The 21,209-nt window shown below is 31.1% G+C and overlaps 2 protein-coding genes across 2 annotated transcripts; both read right to left on the bottom strand.

Moving 5' to 3' along the window:
- Positions 1 to 1,794: 1,794 nt before the first annotated feature.
- Positions 1,795 to 9,014, bottom strand: LOC119674229 (sine oculis-binding protein homolog; the record flags this gene model as incomplete). Its single annotated transcript, XM_038085354.1, has 2 exons — positions 1,795 to 4,109; positions 8,498 to 9,014. Coding segments are annotated over 2 exons (2,676 nt in total), but the record flags the coding sequence as incomplete, so codon positions are not given.
- Positions 9,015 to 9,181: 167 nt separating this feature from the next.
- LOC119674228 lies at positions 9,182 to 14,475 on the bottom strand. The gene is made up of 5 exons (XM_038085353.1): positions 14,446 to 14,475; positions 14,213 to 14,365; positions 13,978 to 14,142; positions 13,809 to 13,906; positions 9,182 to 9,185 (listed from the first exon to the last, which is right to left on the bottom strand). The coding sequence occupies exons 1-5, from the start codon at positions 14,473 to 14,475 to the stop codon at positions 9,182 to 9,184; spliced, it is 450 nt and encodes a 149-aa protein (XP_037941281.1).
- Between the last annotated feature and the right edge of the window lie 6,734 nt (positions 14,476 to 21,209).

Below are 21,209 nucleotides of genomic sequence, written 5' to 3'. Positions count from 1 at the left end.
ATCAGAAATAAGAAAATATACGAAAGCTTAAGAATCGAAGACCTTGGAAGCTACTTCAAAGACAGAGCTCTGAAATAGTTTGATTCTTTAGATACATTCAGTAAGGAAGATATTCACAAAACTTTTATGAATTCACCTAATTGACTCTTTATCAAATTTGAATGAGACACATATTACAATAGTTCACCACAAGGACCGATATTGTAGTATGTTCAGTCAGTCATTGAAGCTATTGTGCTTGTTTTATCTAAGTCGAACTCAGTTATATAAATTTCCGGCATTCTCACCCGTGACAGCTTGCTAATTGTCAGAGTCCTTTTATATATTACATTTGCGATTGTATAACCAATCCAGACCAACCTTTCTCTACGTTTTTAATGTTAATTTCACAAACATGATATTCAAATATAAATATGATGTTTGGTCAAAATTTTCCATTATCAATACTGAAATATCTGAAATTGTTTACCTTAATTGGTATTAGTTAACTATATGATCTGATATATGAGATGTTTTGTAAAAAATGCTTGGAATTTATGAATTTAAACTCGCTTCACCGAAATACTGGAATAACTTCTATCGTTAATCAATTTATAATCATCTATTAGATTCCGGAACTATTAGAATTTCAGTCTAAGATATATAGTATTGCTTAAATTTATTTAAATTAAATAATTTAATTTATTTAAATTTATATAATTATTTAATATTTTTTTTAAATATAATTATGAGATAATCCAAGATAACATAAATATAATAATTAATATGTTTCAGTGAAAAACATATTTAAAGCGGTAATTGGAGAAAGCAGGCGTAGAGGTATTTTGTGTGTCTCCGATAGAGTATGTGAGCACTAACCGGACTTGATGTACGAAACTGTAGAAGGCGCTCATGAGAGATTTTGCGTCAGAGCGAAGCCCGTTAACTGGTTGCTAAGAAGAAGATATATTATAAGGAGAAGAATATTTTTTTTCAATAATCGTTTAATTTATAAACCATTTAATTTATTTATAAGTTTTTTTTATTAATTATATTTTTTTACTATATGTTAGATTACATATGAAATGAGAATCTAACAACTTATAGAGATGACAACAATGCTTTTAGCTGATATTTTATATAAAAATAGATACTGTTATTATTTTTATTATAATTATTAATAAATTATTAAATTATTTTTAAAAAAAGTAAAAAATAAACATAATTTAATTGCTATAGTACCGATTAGAAAACTATTAATCTATTGATTTCTTACATATTCGGAATTGCTTCCCAATCGATTAACAAATAATAAATCTTGTTCAGCATAATATATATGATATGATACAATTTAATCACTTGAAAATATAAATGATGATTTAAAAAAAAAAACATAAAAAATTAAAACTCTATTTCAATAGACATTTTCGTTATAACAAATAAGATGTATTAACAACTTATAGATAAATCCATCTAAACTGTGATTGATTTATTGATGTCTTAGTTCCTTCGCTCCTAACTTTTTCATTAAGGGTCTGTCATCGTTTTTATATAAAAGTCGTAAATTAACTTACATGAAATGTTACTTTGAATAAAATTCATAAAAATGGCATTAAAGAATAATCTATCTATTGTATATATACTATAGACAAAAGTTTTGTATAAAACTGGTACTAATTTTTAATTGATATATTTAAAATATTTTGCAATTATTGTAAAAACTTTATTTATATTAATATATCTATATATATCTGAAAAGAAATACTTTCGCAGTTCGTTTATATAAATTTAATTAAAATTATAAAAGTACTTAAAATCTACTACTATTTGCACTGAGTGCTCAAATTCTTACATTTTAAAATTACTACTATTTTACCAAATAGAATACTTTTGTGTTAGTACTTCTCTTCGTCTTACATACACGTCTAACCAATACTACTACTACGTCTATTACATATATTACTGCGTCTATTACTTTTTATTTATACTTTTATTGTTATTATTATTATTATTGCACGCATTTAATGGTGGGGTTGTTGTATTTGTTGTACGAGTCGTAGCCACTACATCGTTTTGCGCATCCTCTTCTGTGGACACTTCCTTCAAGCTAATCTTCTGGAAATCACAATCTATAATGCGTTTACGCTTGCGTAGTGGACGGCTGCACTCGGCGGTTTCTTTGGTTTGTTGTAGCTGCTGCTGTTGTTGTTGTTGCTGTTGCTGTTGATGCTGTTGCTCTTGTTGCTCCTGCTGTTGTTGCTGTACAATGGTGCGTTTCGTATGTAATCGTGTAATCTTGAATTTCGGCAGTTTTTGCTTAGCATCATCGTCATCTTCGTTTAATTTATTTTTATTATTATTATTACAATTAATGTTGGCTTCATCAAACCCAGGCTTTGAATTATTGTTGGGCTCATCTTCAATTCTTGTAACAACACATCGTAACTTCTTTGAAATCGTTGCTGTCGATGTTTCGTCAGTAGACCCCAGAAACATGGACACAGTTTCATCTGTTTCAGACCCTGCCGTAACAATATGTGGTATGTCCGTACGAGTATCTAACATACTTTTATTAGATGAAGTCGTTGAGACAGAATTATTTATATTTTGTTCTGCTTCATTATCTCTATCAACATCAGCATCTGGCTTTATTTTAGTAAAGTCAAGCGGTTCTTCATGAGCACTTTTACTATTTCCATCCTCAACGCTCATATCAATCGATATCGCCTTACCAGGTCCTCTCACGTTTTTCTCAGTTTCTGTCTCAGTTTCGGTTTCTGTTTCAACATCACGTTCCGTCTTCAAATTGAAGTTTGCACGCTCTTCTGGTGACAAATAGGCTTTATAAAAATCGACAACTGGCAGCGGTATGGGTATGGGTACAGGCAATGGTATTATTATTGGATATGGTACCATAATGGTCACTGGTGGTGGTGTGCCCATTAACGCATTCAAGCCAGCTGTTAAATCGGGTTGCATCATATGAGATAATGGTGGGGGTGGTGGTGGCAGAGTACCACCAAAAAATCTCGGTGGTATGCTACACGCAGGTGGTGGCATAAATGGTTGACGTAATGGTGGATATACTGGATGTGTTGGCAATTGATTTGGAGTTTGTGTCATGTGTCCATTGGTGGGAGTTGCAAAATATGCCGGTGCATTCATACCTGAACTCATATGACCTACACCACTAAGATGCGGTTGCGGACCTGGTGATTGTTCAAGCATAGGAGATAGTGGTGGCACAGTCATATGCAAATCTTGCACACTTGAACCTGCAAATTGACTTAAAGCACATGATGGACTTGATTTCGCAACAGAATTCATTTGTGCTGGACTATGTCGAAGATTGTTACTTGCACTAACTGGTGGCAGTAGTGATTTGGCTTTACTCAGCAAACCGCTAGCACTGGCTGAACCCAAAACAGATAAATCGCGTGCCAAGTTACTTGTTGGGTTCATTTTTCCACTTGAATTAATGGAATCATTAGTGATGTTTGGTCTTAAAACACGTTTTTTACGATTATGTTTTGGTGATTGACGATTAGACATTATACTGGGACTTTTTGACATTAATTTCGAAACTGGTGCAACTGAGATCAATGGTTTATGCGGCGTTGAAGTTGCTATAACTTTGACAGTATGTTGATTTCTATACGTTGGCGATATGTGTGGCACAGGAGATAAACGTAAATTTGGCACGGGACCGGGTGAGACTGAAATAGTTGAAGCTGGTGATGCTGAACGACTGCGACAATTTCGTAACCATAAATCTGGTGTTATAAGCCCGGCACCATTACCAGCTGCTGCAGCTTCTAAGCCCTTATCGCGTAAGTGTGGGTTCATATCGAGATGGGCTTGGGTTTCTTTGCAAAATATTTGCATTTTATACTGATTCAAACATTTATCGGAACAGAATTGTAGTTGTGAAGCACCGTCCTGGAAATCAACATAGCTGACCGCGTGACGTACATGTTTGCACCAGTCGCATGTCTTGGCTTTTTTGAATGAAGCTCGTCTACTCTGTGTAAAACAAGATTCGGAACAGTAACGTGGCCCATCAGAGGTGGTAAGAAATTCTGGTGCATTATCAGGCACTGGACGACGACACCAGCAGCAATTATTGAAGTCTGTAAAAAAGAAAAAATAGGTTATCGATATATTCGCAAGTAAAAAAATTTTGTGATCACTTAACAATTTGTAATCAGTTCTTCTTAAAGAAATGTATCTGAGCGTTTAAAAATAATTTAAGAAACATTCTCTCTCAGAAAACTTATCAAGAGTATAAAGAATTACAAAAAAGGGTTCAAATCGAAGCAAGAGACTAAGAAGAAACGTGAACCTAGCACGTGTCCAAAAATTAGTTCGTGTCTAATAATCAGCGCAGAGAGTGTTAGCGTCAGTTTTTTGATATTGAATGAAACTGAGGAGACTAAGAAGTGGTGAACCTGGTACATACTATGACTTTGTATCTAACAAACAGCAAAGAAGCTGTTTAGCATCAATTCTTTAAGGTTGAATGATAAAATTTTGGAAGTAGATAACCTTCAAACTGATAACACAATAAACTAAAATTATTATTTCTACCTTTTAGATTAAACAAAAAGGTAACAGCTGAAGTAGAGGGGTATTTGATAGACCTTTTGGATAATCTCTATAGATATAACATTCATAAAATAGAAGATCATTGTGATGTGCGTATTGAAGGTAAGGAAGATTGTAGCGCGTGTTTTTTTTTTAGAGCTGCATGAGAACTATCAATATCGATAACTATGGTTTGGCAGCTGAAAATGTTAAGCTGTGTTAACATTTCTGTTCAGTGAGATTTGGCACTTCATCATGAATCATTTAATTTTAAAAAAAATGGAATACGTTCGCGTATTCATAGAGCACTTCGTCCATTTTACGGATAACATAATCGGCCTTATTAGCAAGCAATATGTGCTGTTATTCATCGTTGTCGTGCTAATTTTACTCTTCTCGATTCAAAACCAATCCAAATTGACTGTTTGGTGCGGCGGCATCATCGGTCCTTATTTCTTTCGAATTGAGGAATGAGCTGCTGTTACGGTGAATGACGAACGTTATCGAGCAATTCTGACTGAATTATTGTTTCCAAAAATTAAACAGTTAAGCATCGACTGACAGTCTGGAATATTCCAATATACTTTAATATAAGTACTAATTGTATCAATTAGTTACTATATAATTGTGATAACGAATGTAAATTCGGTTGTTATTCCTAGTTGTGATGTATTTAGCAATGCATACACTTGGTTGCATGTCCATAAATATCCAGCCTAGCATCAATCATAAGTGAAGTTTTCTTATTGTGTTACTCTTCCTAGTGTTGATTATTTTATTAAATAATATTATTCAATAATCCTTCAAAGTACGCATCTGCTGAGTTAATGCAAATTAATATCTTGTTATCTAACTTCAAACCATATTCATTCACATTGAAGGAACACACGTCAGAAGCATAGACGCATAGACGCTCTGGTACGCATAGGTTACATCAAACTAGACGTTATCCTTTTTTGGCTCTAATGAATGTTATTTGAGTACCTCAAAAGTAGTAAACTCTTCTGCCTTAAAATTTTGTTCATAATTTTTTTATTTTCTTGTATCTGCTACTATTACGAGTACTACTGTCGATGCTGCCGATGTTGCCGATGTTGTGTATGTTATCGATACTACAATAGATGTTGCTGATGTATTACCGATGCTGCTGCAGAGTTACAAACCTAACAGTTACAAAAAGTAGTCTAGCATATCAAATTCGGATTAAGGAAGGAAGTTGCTCTCACTCATGCTGCTGCTGCTGCCTCTGCCTCTGCTGCTGGCGTTGCTTCCATGGGATATTGAATATTCGGCTCGGGTCAAAAACTTATATTAAACAACATTTATTCGGCATTTTTTACTTATAGTCATTAACATCACATCAACTTCAATGCATTCGATGATGGCTTAGCAAAATTTCCTATAATTTTTCTCCTCTCAATGTTTCATGCTCACAAATTCTGATGGGATACAGAGGTACGTGGGCTTTATGGTTGCATATTAAAATATTAACAAAAAAAAATCTTTCTGAACTGAACTGAAGTTTCTATCCATGAACAAAACAGCAGAGACGAGCTGAGTTGCACTTTATTACTTCGTTTTTGTTTGGTGAAGGCATAAAATTACAAATTTTCTAACTTTCAATTTTTAATGATATTATTCTACTTTTACGGCTTTAACAACACATAAGAACATTAAGGAAACTATTTCAGAAACTTTTTAAGCTGCGTAAACAATTTTTACTAAAGCTTGTATGATACGTTAAAGGAGAAAATTTAATTTAAGGAAGATAGTTTTGAAATTAAATTTAAAAATATCATATATTTTGGTTGGGTATACCTAAATTCGAATATTCCCATCACAATAAGTAACAATTAATCAATTATTTCTATATATCGCCTCTCATTAAATGGAGACAGTATCCTGTGTTGTTTAGCGTGAAGGCTCAAGACCATAGTGTTCTAAAAAAACACGTATCAAATTAATGCGCCGATAAACACTCAATTGAAAATTCTAGAAAATTTCCGCCGCCACCAATTAAAGTTATATATCTGGCATAGCTTCCACCTTGATAAAGAGCGAAGCCCTTTCAACCTCTGCTGATCTTTGGATCACCTAACTGCACGCTGAAAGAAAGTAAAATACAAACATTCTTCCCGCTTGAGTTTGGGTATAACCACAGCCATTATGACACTGCCACGCTCAAATGGTCAGGACAATCAAAGTTGCGTGTACTGACCCCCTTGATACCAGATTTACACTTTCGCTTGGGTGTTGCAAGTAAAACTCACCATTCAGAATAGCGCCGGGATTTTAGTCGTCTCGTATGACAGTCATGCTTCACCTCGGGAATATTCTAACCCCCAGAGGGAAAATAAATGCAGACAAAGTGAACTCGTTACCTTATTAGGGATCCCGTGATATGAAAACGACGAAGATAACAAAAAGTCTGACTACCTCACTAGCGAAAGGGACATAAATAAATAAAACTTAAAAATGGGGAGGAAACCTAATTTGAACACTACTAGATCAAATGTAAAGGTCAAAAAATGTCCAAAAGATTCATCAACTCTTACACTAAACAGATAGGTTAATAAAACTGTCTTTAGATTTTTAACAACTGTTTTTTAAAGACCAATATTTAGGTCCATGGGCATAAAAGACACAAGACAAAAGAGAGATAACAATTTTCTCTCATATTACAGGAATATGCTGAAAATACTATGAACGAATTGCTGGGTTGGTATGATTTTGATGGAGTTGATCAAATGGATATGATATCAAAAACATTCAAATTAGCTGCATGTCAATTAATGAGAGCTTAACAATTTTATACACTGAAAAGACAGCACATGGTAGTAAAACTCAGAAACTGAAAGAGATCCCAATAGTAAAAGCACTGAACAGACTATAAAAATTGAAAACAGGCTAAAGGATTTATTAATCCATCTAAGGTAGTCTAAAATAAATTCCAAGCACTAAGCAGAGAGGCTAATAGAAGTATGAGCGGCACTTTAGAGACTAGTATTTAAATACTGGAATAGATACAAGAGCAGCAAAATGATTGGTTAGCTCGCTAAATAGGAGCCGAATGTCAATCAATAAGAATTTACCAATTCTTTGCTCTGATGAGAGGATACATAATCACAAAACTCAATCACTGGAAAAAATTCCACTATAAAAACCACTAGAAGGAATGTGTCCAAAGCAACACCAAATAGAATCACAATCTCACAAGGTTTCTGGTTGAAGTACTATCTCACCATGCAGTCGTTAAAGAAAGCTGAAACAGAACATGAAGTGTGATTTGTGAATTGTGACACCGTCTTACATCGTTTAACTTACACCTCCATTTATTTATAATCATTAGGCCATGTTATTTTTTGAAGAAACCGGAGTAGTCTCTCAATTTGAATTCATAAAGAGTCTGTTTTTGCTAGTTCCACTTTCACAATCATCGACTACCAAGTCCAGGTTAGAGCATATGCTTAATTGTCTTTTGATCTTCACTACAGTAGCTATACTGATCTGAGTCACTGATGTCAAGTAAACACAGGTAGTATTTCCAACTTTAATAGCCTCTAATCTCTTCTTCTGTGTTTGATTATTATTAAAGTGCAACATAAATTCAGTTATTACTGATGTATTATCAATATAAAAAATGACAAATCAACCCTATTTTCATCCATAAAACGCAGAATTATTTGAAGTTCTAACAATAATAATTTACTATTACAAAACAGCTTTTTAGAAAATCTCCAACTATTTGTAAACCACTTAATAAATGATATCAAAACAATTCAATAGAGACATACTTTATGGAGAAAAGACTCGGTAATGATAGATAGTATTCAATAGAGACATATTTTATGGAGAAAAGACTTGGGAATGATAGATAGGATTTGAATTTTTTGCCTATACATCATATATAAATATTATGTTTAATATTATTTACCTATTTTCTCTTCCAAAATGGTGGATTTTCCCGCTGAATGTGGACTTTTTGAGTCATCATCTCTGGAACTACGCGTGTCATGATCTGATGTTGTACTCTCATTACCAAGTAACAGATTATTAGCACCTGTAGCACCACTCATTCTTAGCACAGCTTCGCGATTATTACCACGAAAATTATTGCAGTTTAATAGTGATTTTTTGTTGTTGTTGTTGTTGTTGTTGTTATTGGATATTTTTCTAGCATTTTCATTTTGTTGCTGTAATTGAAGCAACGCATTTGTGCGATTTCGACTACGTCTCTTTTCCATGTGATGTGATTGTTGTTGTTGATGATGTTGTTGCTGTTGTTGCTGTTGTTGTTGGCGATTAATATTACTATTTGCATTTGCGGATGCAGCAGCAGCTGCTGACTGCAACAATTTGGATGTTTTTGATGTCAAATCCATTCGATCAACTCCATCAAAACCATACCAACCCAGCAATTCGTTCATAGTATTTTCAGCATATTCCTGTAATTAGAGAGAAAATTGTTATTATTTAGTTATTTTAATTGATTTTGAAATATTAAAATTTATTTAAAAAAATTTGAAACACAATTAATGCTATTTGACCCAAGTAAGCGACTATGCCTTTCACATATAATCAATATTTGAAAATCGAAAGCCTTAAATGTTTAAAGTTACTAACTTAAAAATTGATTAAAAATTATAAATTGATCTATATTTATATTATTAGAAATCTATATTTGATTAAAAGCAATCAAAGTTCATGGGATTATTCTGGGTCGTCACCATTTTCTTCATTTGTAGTGAGCTAGCTAAGATGGTTAATCAGTTCTTAATTCTTATAGTAATTCTGTTTGGTGCGAGATTTCTATAGTATATTACATTATACTATCAATACATTTTATGCATATTCAAAGTGCCTGGATTTGCAAATAATCGTTATATAAAGTCTCAATCGATAAACTATTTTAGTTAGTGAGTTAGTATTCCAAAAAATTTTTCTTATTATGCTGATACCTAATATCTAGCTATTATTTACAGAATGAATGTTTTGTTATGATTTTTTAAAAAAATAATGATTATCAGATAATGTAAAATCTGGGTGAGAATATAACCATATAACCATATATGACATTTGTTTTGAATTCGTTAAACATTTTTTTTATACTTGTCACATCTATCCAAGCTACAAAGGTTCTATGTAAATAACATTTGTTTTTAATTATTTTTTATTGTCACATTTCCAGTGCCTTGAACCCTAAACAATACTCGTCTTAAATTTGTTATACGTTTTTCCAGGATATGACATCACATCAAGAGTTATAACATGGTGGTCAATCATCGCAGAACATTGGGCAATCGTTAAGGATATAAAAGACAATCTGTTTTGTATGTCGACTAGTCTAACTTCAAGCGTATTTTCGGCTCCATTTCATCAATACTACGTTGGTGCTTGCTATTGACTTACACCGCCTATTTAAATTACACCATACATTTTGTAACAAGATGAGATTGGGTGTAAGTACATCTGGTGAAATCTAGAAGTTAATCTCTCTAACTTGGACCAGTTGTCATGTCACTCTTTATTGATTTGAATTCCACAACCTTACCACCCACCCCCTTTCTACCTTAAACTATATAACCTTGAATTTTTTATGACATCATCCCTGTTTTCAGCCAGTCTCATGATTTATTTCTTTGACATATTTGGTTTCTATGTTATTATGTATATCACAATTGCTGCTTATCTAGTTATTTATTTTATTTATATTATAATAATATCCAATAATATTAATTTATCTTGAAGTTAAAGTTACCCAAAGGAATAATCATCAAATCATTATTAATAAATATAAAGTATCCATGTTAGTTTGAATTATAATTCTAAATAAAATTTGTTTATTTTACAATAATTTTCATATTTTTTTTTTCAACTAAAAAAAATTGTTATTGCAAATAACAAATCTTTTCTAAAATTAAATTTTATTTATTAAATTAATGGTCTTCAACACATCCATTAATTTGGTGCTGTTAAATAAATCTCATAATATCAACTTTAGTTTCACAATTTCATTAGAATTGCACTATAAACAGTTTTGTATTCTTATCTTTGTTTGTTATTTTAGCAATCTTCTAAATGTATCAAATATTGTACGTATCATCCGATCACTACACAGTAAATTTCCACTCCGAAACCACCGAAAATTTAAACCATCACTGAACAAACACACGCACACTTGTGCCACTCTTCCTTTTCAATCGACACTCAAAGCTACCAGTCGACACTGTTTAGCCTCCTCAATCGTTACTAAAATTCTTCATAATTGGAACTTCACAACTTGAAACTTTACTAATGTTGACTATTTAGAAATCGAATCGGTTTACTTCCTTGAACGCTGACTTAGTTCTTTTTTTATAAATAATTTGAGCACCAAAAACAAGACAATAATCGCCTTCGGACTGCGACCGAAGAACACAATAATCCACATAAATAAAACTAAAATTTTGAAGCTTTTTTTTTAAATTATCCAAACAATATGTTTTCTTTTTCTGATTTCTTTAAATTTAAATATATAAAAAAGGAACCAAGATGCGATATTTGATACTGTACGAAAACCAAAATTATACACTCGTAAACACAACAAAAATAAATTCAGCTTTAGCTTCAATCATCCGGAGAACTCCAAGCGTCCGAAATGCAATTGAAATCGGCGTAAGTTAATGCTCGCACATATCAACTCTCGTGACAATGTTTGCAGTGGTGTTTTTCCCACTGTACCTCTATAAACCTACCACTGCCATCGCCATCAGTATACGAACTAAGTGCACGGTACTGTGTATCTGGTGAGTAATAAAGCAAAGATAAGAACTTATTATGCATTATGTGAATGGTACGAGTATCAAATTTTGATGACACTTGATTGGATTGGCCGATTGAAGACATTTATTATGGGTACACTTGTATACTTTTATGTTGGCACAGACGTGCACTTGTTCCTGATGGACTGCTTTATCAAAAACGTGTAATATCACCACATTGCACCACATAATGCAACATAACACACCACACATCATACTGCCTGCCTTACCATACATTCTACCAAATACCTACTCACGCGTACCCACCTAGTGTCAGTGCCAGCACCACTGTCAGTGTCAAAGCGCACAAATGGAGCAAGGTACCGGTATCAAAAGAAATACCAAAAAGCAGATGCAATTTAATGTCAGTGAATTCAATACCTCAACTTGAAAATATTGCAACAACAATGATATCACATAACAATTAAGCAAGCTCATATGTTGCATTATTTGCATATTGTTGCACATGAGCGTCTGTCTGGTGATGACTGACTTTTAGTCTTTAGAATTGCAGATACTTTTGACTGCAGTTGCTAAAGATTTTGTTATATGAATTTAACTGGAATTCAATAATCATGTTTGTTTATAAATTTCATTGTGTTTGCAACTGAAACTTTAAAACGAAACTATTTCATGAATTTGGTTTAATGCAACACATGATATATATATTCAGTTATTATACCCTACACACACCCTATGCGAACATGAGCTCAGTTTTCGTAGGCATTTGTAACAAATAATATATAATAATTTTCACCGAATATGCATTTTATTTAATATAGTAACTGATATACATTCTGTTTTTATTTTATTTCTATCAAGATCTATACTCTACCTACACCCTCCACACATAACGTATAAAGTAATAATGGTGCATAAAGGTTTCTGAGATACGTATGAATAAAGAATACCTATGAATTTTCTTTTATATGGTAATTGATATATACATATACTGTTTTTATTTAGTTTTTATCAAGTTCTATTCTGCATTTATACCCTACACACATAATATATTAACTGATAATGGTGCATAAAGATCCCTAAGATGCTTGTAACACAGTGAAGGATACAAATGAATTTTATTTTAAAAAACATTTGATATATATAATCTCTTTTTATATGTTTTGAATCACAACAATTCTATTCCGATTTTATACCGTACACACATAACATATAATGTAGATATAGTTAATACAGTTTTCTAAGATACCTTCAAGACAGTGAGAAATACGATTAAATATTATTTTAAATAGTAATCGATATATATTCTGTTCTTATTTCTTTTTAATCAAGGCGGTTCTATTTTGTACTTAGGTATACTCTAATATATAAAGTACTAACATATAGAATATAAAGTAAAGTATATATATAAAATATAAAGTTAATGTAGTGCATAAAATTTTCTGATAAATGTAACAAAGTAATATATTTAGATATAGATTTAGTTTTTATTTCCTTTTCGTCAAGGACATCATAAGAATTCAAAAAAAGAAAGTACCATTTACCTAAGACATTTAACAAACCTTTTTTTGATTATACAGGAATTTTAATATAAATAAGTACCGAAAACGCCTATTTCCAATAAGAGTTACCTACTCACTTACTGTAGTCCTTTTCTCCCCGTGAAACATAGAGCCTCCTCGGAGACTGTTACATTGGCGTAATGAGAGGTCTTAATAATTGCGATGATATCTCCAGCGGTGTCGACAATAGTGTAGCTATTGTAAGGGCCATCTTTGTCTGTAAGATCTTGTAGGAGCAATAAAGCTAAGCGCAATCACCATTTTTCACCAGGCTAGATGCAGTTTGAACGGGCGTCTGTACTTGAATCAAACGACTCGCTATACAAATGAGCGAGTCAAATGATGTTTAGGCTTGAAAATGAACCCAAATGAATATATGACTCCATGGATAACCAGAAAAGACCTGCAAATACAACTGCTCAAGGAGCAGCCAGCACATTGGATATGGACGTGATAAATTCACACGAAACCATTTTCGAGATAAATAAAATCAAAAAAAGTTAACAACCCCAAACGGTTTACGGCTAAGACCAGTTATAAATCGCTTCGCAAAGATAAAGCACACATAGGTTTGACGAAATATTTGTAAGACTGTGAAAGACACATCGGAAACCTTATAAAGACTATATAGTAAATATAAATTAAACGAATTAAACGATCTAAAGATACCCTCTTACTCGCAGTACCAAAAAAAAAAGAATATTGTTAAAGACGTAAGAACAATAATGTGTTGTCATTATAATATCATTTTAATTTTTTTAGGGGTTTTAACCTTTTAATAATTTTTGTAACACAGTAAAAAAAAACAAGTATATGTATGTATAATACAATATATATTAATATTCTCACAATTGAAAAAATAATTCATTCGAATATTTTTAAGTAAAATTTGATTTCTGCACGTGAAACGTTAGAGATAAACCATGTTGCTAAAGATCCATATTGTCCAGCTGGAACTGGCAATCGTGATAAATTATCAGCTAAGGTTTTTGTATCAAGTTTTTCCAGGGTGAAATCATCCTAAAATAAGATCATAATATGATATTCTATTTCTATATATTGTAAGCCAACTTAAGTTTATGGGTACCCACATAAAATGGACAGGAATGGTTAATGTTTGTGTATTCCTTAAAAGAGTCAAAGATGAATTTCGTTACTGGATTGTTGTTCGATTTCACAAAGGTACAACCATCGAATGTTATATTGTATAGAAATGGTTTATAGCCATTTTCTCTTTTTAAAAAAGCATAACGAATCTGTGTTTTTAATATTAATGATATCAATCTGGATCACTAAACTATAATAAATGTATAACACTGAACGTACCTTTAAATTTGTGACTGGTTTTAAGAGTTTCGCTTTTATCGATAAATACTTGTAAGAACGATTCACCGATTTCAAGTAGCAATAATCGAAATTGACATAATCTTTATCGAGGCTATTACATACAATATTAGTAAATTCAATATAAGAAAAAACCTATTAAAGAAAGGTTTTAACTTTTTTTTTATAATTTTAAAAGTTTTTACCTTAACAAAACACAACAAAAAAAATATCACTCTTTTTAGTGAAAATCCTACTAAATACATTTTTGAAAAGATATATCCGCTAGCGAATATTACTGAAGATCACTGCTATATCAACTAAGCTAAGTCTTAATTAAACGTAATCATTTTATTCTTTTCGTGATTTATTTAATATAAATTTTTTTTCGATTATTTGCAATTAATAAAAGTGTAAGCTTTATTAGACAAACTAATTGTGAAAAACGATATCTAAACTGCAATCAATATTGTTCATTCGTCAGATACAATTATTATGACTATGAAAATAAATCTGAAGTTTTGCTGCCAAATTCAGACTTCCTATGTCAATTTAAAATATTTTAATGGTTTGTATTATTTTTATATTATCTAAACCATTAGATTATAATTACTTATAATAATGTATGCATTATTTTACATATACGATATCCGTCTAATTACTCAACAATCAAGCGAATATAAAATGCATAGGGAATACATATATATATATATACATTAATTTCCCAATGACATAATACCTTCATAAATTATATTATGAAAAATTTTTCTAAAGATATATAAGAGATATGATAAAAAATCGTTGATATTATCCTTTTATTATTCTCCTATCTATTATCTAAGCACCACAAACTGAAATAAAAATGAGAAATTGGATAGATCATACGCTTAGACAACCGAGAAATTAAATCCAGAGCCAATATTTGATATGGAATCCACAAGGTAACAGAAGACCTGAAGAACGATAATCATGCAACGACATCTATATAGAGAAGCACCAAATAAATTCAAATTTTAAAGAATTACTGAGGCCCTTTGCCCCACTGGGAGAAATGGACAATAGTAGTTATATTATCTAAATAAATCTGAAGAACTGATTAATTTGGATCGATAGGTTTTCTTCAACGTCTTGACATTTGTAACAAAGCACTAGTTGTATACCGACTAGTGTTGTTAGTATCCGGTTTTACAATGTATTCCGAAAATCCGATTAATCGAATAGTAAATGAAGTCTTCGAAGTTGAAAATAAAATCGGATTTTTAGTAAATCCGATGTTTTCGAATATCTGGATTTATGGTTTTTATTCGCAGTGAAATTATTCAAAGACTTCGTGATCAAAAGTTAAAGTAAGAGCACAAAATGCAAACAGACGTGCATCACAGAAGTTGTAGGGATGATAGAATTTGCTTTGTTTGTATGATTTATTCAATATCTACCCCTTTCTCTTTATTTCCTCATTGAAGAGTTCCAAAAGCAACACATAATTTTGATCTATCATTATTTTTTTTCACAAGATTGTCTATGACATATGGATTTTAAGGAACAAGAGTCAAATGCTATTCTTCTAAAGGAACTATTTTTGGGTTTTTTCAGACATGTTCATCAGTAGAAATACACTCTTTCACACTTTTCCCATTTTCGGCATATATTGGTGTATATTACGTTGAAATTTTCACAAACACTGATTGGAAGTGATAAATTCATTGTAAGTAAACACGACGTAATTATACTAGACAAAATCATACTTCAATATATACTTCTATAGGAGAGCAACTCTCACCATTGGTACTGAGACCTAAGTTTAATTTCTCCGAAAGGCAAAAGTTTCATATACGAAAAGTTAGACTAAAGTTAGTTTTTGCAATTAATTAAAACGTGTTTGAGAAAAATAAATTAAAATCTTATAAGAAAATAATTTACACATAACTTATATATTGCTAGATCATAAAAAATAGTATTTCAAAACTATTTTAGAAGCTACATATTCATCACAGTTATCACTGACTTATCAAACAATCTCCTTATATATATATGTGGAGATTACAGCTTACTCTATATATATTGTACATATATATAGAGTAAGTACGTTACAAATAGCTTGACAAACTAATTATACCACTACACCACAATAGTGCGAAGGGTAAAAAATCCTAAGCCGATAAAGCAAGAATGGATAAGTTATATCTACCTTGAAATATGATACCAAAGATGTGTTTCTTAATTAGTCATACCCATCCATCTTGGTTATCTAGAGACGACATCAGTAATGACTTTTTCGTGTTTTTGTTTTGTTTTTGTTTTTGTTTTTGCAATTTTCTAAACAATTCGATTCTTCAAAATGATAAAGCATGCGTAACTTACAAAAAAAAAAAAAAAACAAAAACAGAAAGCAACTACACACCATTTTAAAGACTGCCGTCACCTTAGAAAATTAAATCGATGATATCGATTACAGATTTGTTACGACCTCGTCATTTGCATTAATTTTTATTGATGTTTTTTGCTTTTTTGCGCTCAAACTCTTGCATTTTACAGTCACTTAGTTTTCAGTTCAAATTTGAATTCGAGCTCGAGCCCAAGCCCGAGCCCGAGCTGGAGTCTAGAGGAACCTTCAAAAAATTCTGAACACGGGTATTTTCGCATTGGTTGGTTCGACATTGATAGGCTCACTGGCTCAGTTTCGTATCGTTTACGTCGCGCGTTTGATACTCTGCTTGCCTCTGTGTTTGTTTTTCTCAGGTAATCATGTTTCAGCAACATTTAAACTCATTTCAGAATTCCCATTCATTACATTTTATACTTTATTTTTCTGTTTAATTTATGTTCAGGCATTTAATTACTGATTTTTTGATGCTTTGCTAAAGTTAACACCGAATGAGATACGAGAATAAAATCGTAAAAAGAGACAAAACAGAATTTATTTATAATTAAAAAATATCAAGTAAATTATTTGATATGTTATACCTAAGAGCAGAAAAGTTGAAAGAAAATTTCGAAAAAGTATCAATTTTAGGCTACCTACTCAGACTCATCGAACACGAGATATCCTCACCCTTCCACAACGTATTTCGACAAGTACTTAAGGAGCTGAATTGATTGATTGTATTAAGTTTATTTTTGAATTTAAAAATAAGATTGACTTTTTATTCTATTTAATTAATAAACTAAATATAGTATGTATAAGTACGTATATATATCTTATGTATTTATAAATAATGCAACAATCAGCATTGACAATTTTTTTCTTTAAAAAAATCGTCTTGCTTTCACATATAACTAGCACAGTCAAATCTCGATATACACACAGATGAAGGAGGTGATGAAGGTTCAGACCTCCATTACCCATAGAGTATAACGAGTTACTCCAACATTTTGAACATTAGCCAACCAGCGCTGTTACCTCTTCATCTATTTGATTTGATTCACTTATACTTAACTTAAAACTATTAAATTATTGACTTGAAACCTACAGCATACAAGGTGAGGTGAAACTCCACAAATAACATGAAAAATAACTGCTTTTACTGCGTCCTATGGATAAGGGGTTCGAATATTCCCGAGATAAAGCATGCCTGTTGTAAGAGGCGACCGATTTTCCAGCCACTATTCCGACACTATGTAGAGTGTGATTAATAGCAAGTGAATGTCCACGGAGGATAGCTCCGAGTGTACTGATCCACTGAGGTTAGCAGTGTCGTGGTAGCTGTGGTTAAGATCTAAACTTAAGCGAAAAGAATGATTGTATTTTACTTTCATTCGGAGCAGAGTTGCGTACTCACATCAGGTGCTGTGACCCAAAAAGCAGCAGAGGTAGGATGAGCCTCGCTTCCAGCCAAGTAAGAAGTTATGCCAAACACATAATTTCAATTGGTGACGGCGGAAATTCCTTGAAATTTCGAAAGAAATTATCTTGATATCTTGATACGTGTGTTTTTAAAGCACCGCTGTCTCAAGCTTTCCACGCTAAACAACACTATATTAACTGATCTTACTAAAACTTACAAATCGATTAATAATTAACAAAACACAATTCATTGCACGTATTAAATTAAATTGGAAACGTTTTAGCGAAACTTTAACTTCTAATCTTTTGCGAAACGAATATAGTATTGAGATCTATAGAGATCTCATTATCTTGTTCCACTGGCGGCCTGAATCCTTCTACTCTAATGTGCATGATTAAATATTTTATGTGATTGATAACTTTTATATGATAACTATTTTCTGTGTTAGTTGATAACATAATCTCTACCAACATATTTATGTATATATATATATGCCTTTTATTAAATTAGCCTTAACTGGCGGAAATTATTTTATTTTATGAATAATTATAATTAATTTCATTCAGTAACTGTTTTTCTTAATAATATATTTTCTATAGTACACAGAAAAATATGAAATCGATATGCCTTGACAAACTTAAGAAGATAACAGAGAAAAGCCGGTCTTAGCATGACACATACATATATTTATTATATATATATTACATATATGTTTATATAAATATATGTATATAAATAACTTATAGTAATTGGTTTTGAATTTCAGAAGTCATAAATATTAATGAATTGTTTCTGATACATGTAATATCATCTGTTACACAAAGTCAATTTATTTTAAATTTTAAAAGAGATGCTTTAGATTTACAGTACAAAGAGAATAGTACTTTAAATACAACAACTGCTGGTTTAGAGTTAAGTTTTAATTTTCTGAGAGCTTACTACACATATTACAAAATATTTCTATGTATTCTTATTACTGGCTTGTTCACAGTATCTATTACAGTTGTTTAACGTAGTTACCTGCCATGTGAAGGCTTAACACCATTGTGTTCTCCAAGCATGTATCAAATAATACGTCAATAATTGCCTCTTTGGAAAAAAATTCTGCAGTAGCATTTAAATTTATATATTTGGATATAACTTTTTCTATATATAAGGTCTATAAAAACCTTTATTGTTCTTTGGGTCAGAGCACAAGTTTGAAAAATGACACTCCATTGACACTCCAATGACACTCTAATTGTGTACCTTTGAAGTGTAAACCAGTGTCACCATTACACTCTCAATGTCCAGAACAACCTAAGTTAGCGCCACCTATATTCTTTAGTATCAGATTTCTTCCTTGATGAGGTTTGGCAAACGAAAACACACTTTTCAGATTTTGTACTTCAATTGTACAATAGATGTAAGTCGCTCTATAACTACAATAGGATTTAAGCGAAAATATTATAACTCCTATTTTGTAGGAGTTCAAAAGAAAGATAAACATTCTAATAGCTGACTTTACTAAACTTATTAGAAGTAAATTGAAGAATGTAAGTTATCTTTTTCTAATTTATGTGAAAAATAAGAAAAATTGAAAGTGACAAAAATATTAATCAGAAGACATAGATAGATTTAAATGAATCGGATCAGGTCGGATAACCAATAAAACTTATATTATAAATTTTTGATTAGATTTTTATTATTCATGTTAGTATGAAAACCCACAGTTTATCTAATGATGAGTGAACGATGAACGATTATCTTAATCCTACGATTAGGATTAGGTAGGAGGATGATTGTGGGTACACCGTGCAATGCCAAAGTTTATAATAAAAAAATTTAATAATAATTATAATATGTCTGAATGATTATTATTCTTATAAAGAAAATTGTATATATTTTTGTGGCAATCATATTTTTTATTATTATATATTTATTTAATTATAATAAAAATAAACAAATTCTAAATTAGTGAAATATTCCTATTCGTTACCCATGCAAGCGATACGATAATCTGCCGGGATGATTATTATTTTTATGGAGAAAAATTTGTATGCTTTTGTTAACAATCTTATATGTTATTATAATTTATTTATTAAATCTACTCTTAAATATTTTAAATTAAAAAAGACAAATATAAACAATTAATATAATATATTCTTTCAAAGAATATGATACTACTTTCCTTGCCACCCTAATTCACATCTATGTATCTATTTCTACTCAACTAAATTACATTTGAAATTTCCTTTGTAGGTGGCCACGAGTGTTGCCATTAATTTCATGTTTCAACAATTAATTATTTCAAAAATTTGATATTTAATATATTTCATAGTCACAAAGTGGATACAAAATTATGCTTGCGTTTCGTAAGGATAATATATCAGAACACCTACGTCAAGAGGGAACAATTCATTATTTGCAATATAATCACCACCAACTTTACAACAACAACAACAACACGATGTTAAATTGGAAATATCACTAAGACAAATTGTATAATTTTACCAAACTTTATTAAATTTGAACCAAAATTAGAACCAATTTTGCCCATATCTCATATCTTAAACATTTGTGGGGTTTCATTCCAGTGTGTATATGCATGTATTTCTGCTGAAGTGTTTTTTTTTTATATTTGGGATTTAGTAGACAGAAACCGTCGACTTATTTGCTGTATATGTGAGCATCTGGTAATTTATTACTGCATCCGAATTCATTATAAATTGCACATTCGGAAATTTGCTTTGTAATTTTATATCCTTTTCGTGTGTTGCACTTTATTTGATTTAGAAATTGTGATTAAACTTTTAAGGCATACGTATCACATATCCCAAAGAAAATTTTCCCTATATATATATATGTACATATGATGAGTGTTAATAATATATACAAACACATGTATATGTATCTACTTATAAACCAATGTATTCGAAATTTAATAAACTATAAAATTTCAAAAGAAAAAGGTCATGATGAGAAGCTCATTTATAATTAAAAATCAAATATGAAAAATAAGAATAATAAAATATTTATATAGAAAATTTATTTTTCCTAGTAAATAAAGTAAAATTATTCTTACAATATTTTTTAGGAAATTAGATATTAATATTTCTCTCTTCAGGTTATTATCATAACTGAAGTAATTTTCCCCCATTTCATGACTCACATAAGTAACTCCAATATTAAACTATCTTTTCTTTATAAAATTATTCACAACTGTGCTTAGCTTA

Source organism: Teleopsis dalmanni, chromosome 2 (assembly GCF_002237135.1).
Source record: "Teleopsis dalmanni isolate 2A chromosome 2, ASM223713v2, whole genome shotgun sequence".
Classification (NCBI taxonomy): domain Eukaryota; kingdom Metazoa; phylum Arthropoda; class Insecta; order Diptera; family Diopsidae; genus Teleopsis; species Teleopsis dalmanni.
This window is presented reverse-complemented; position numbering and strand designations above follow the sequence as displayed.

Excerpts from the sequence above, each read along its gene's own strand:
- LOC119674228 (XM_038085353.1), bottom strand. The coding sequence starts at position 14,475 with ATGTATTTAGTAGGATTTTCACTAAAAAGA. Across the intron at positions 14,143-14,212 it reads AACCAGTCACAAATTTAAAG|ATTCGTTATGCTTTTTTAAA; the intron begins GTACGTTCAGTG and ends TTAAAAACACAG. Across the intron at positions 13,907-13,977 it reads ACCATTCCTGTCCATTTTAT|GATGATTTCACCCTGGAAAA; the intron begins GTGGGTACCCAT and ends ATCTTATTTTAG.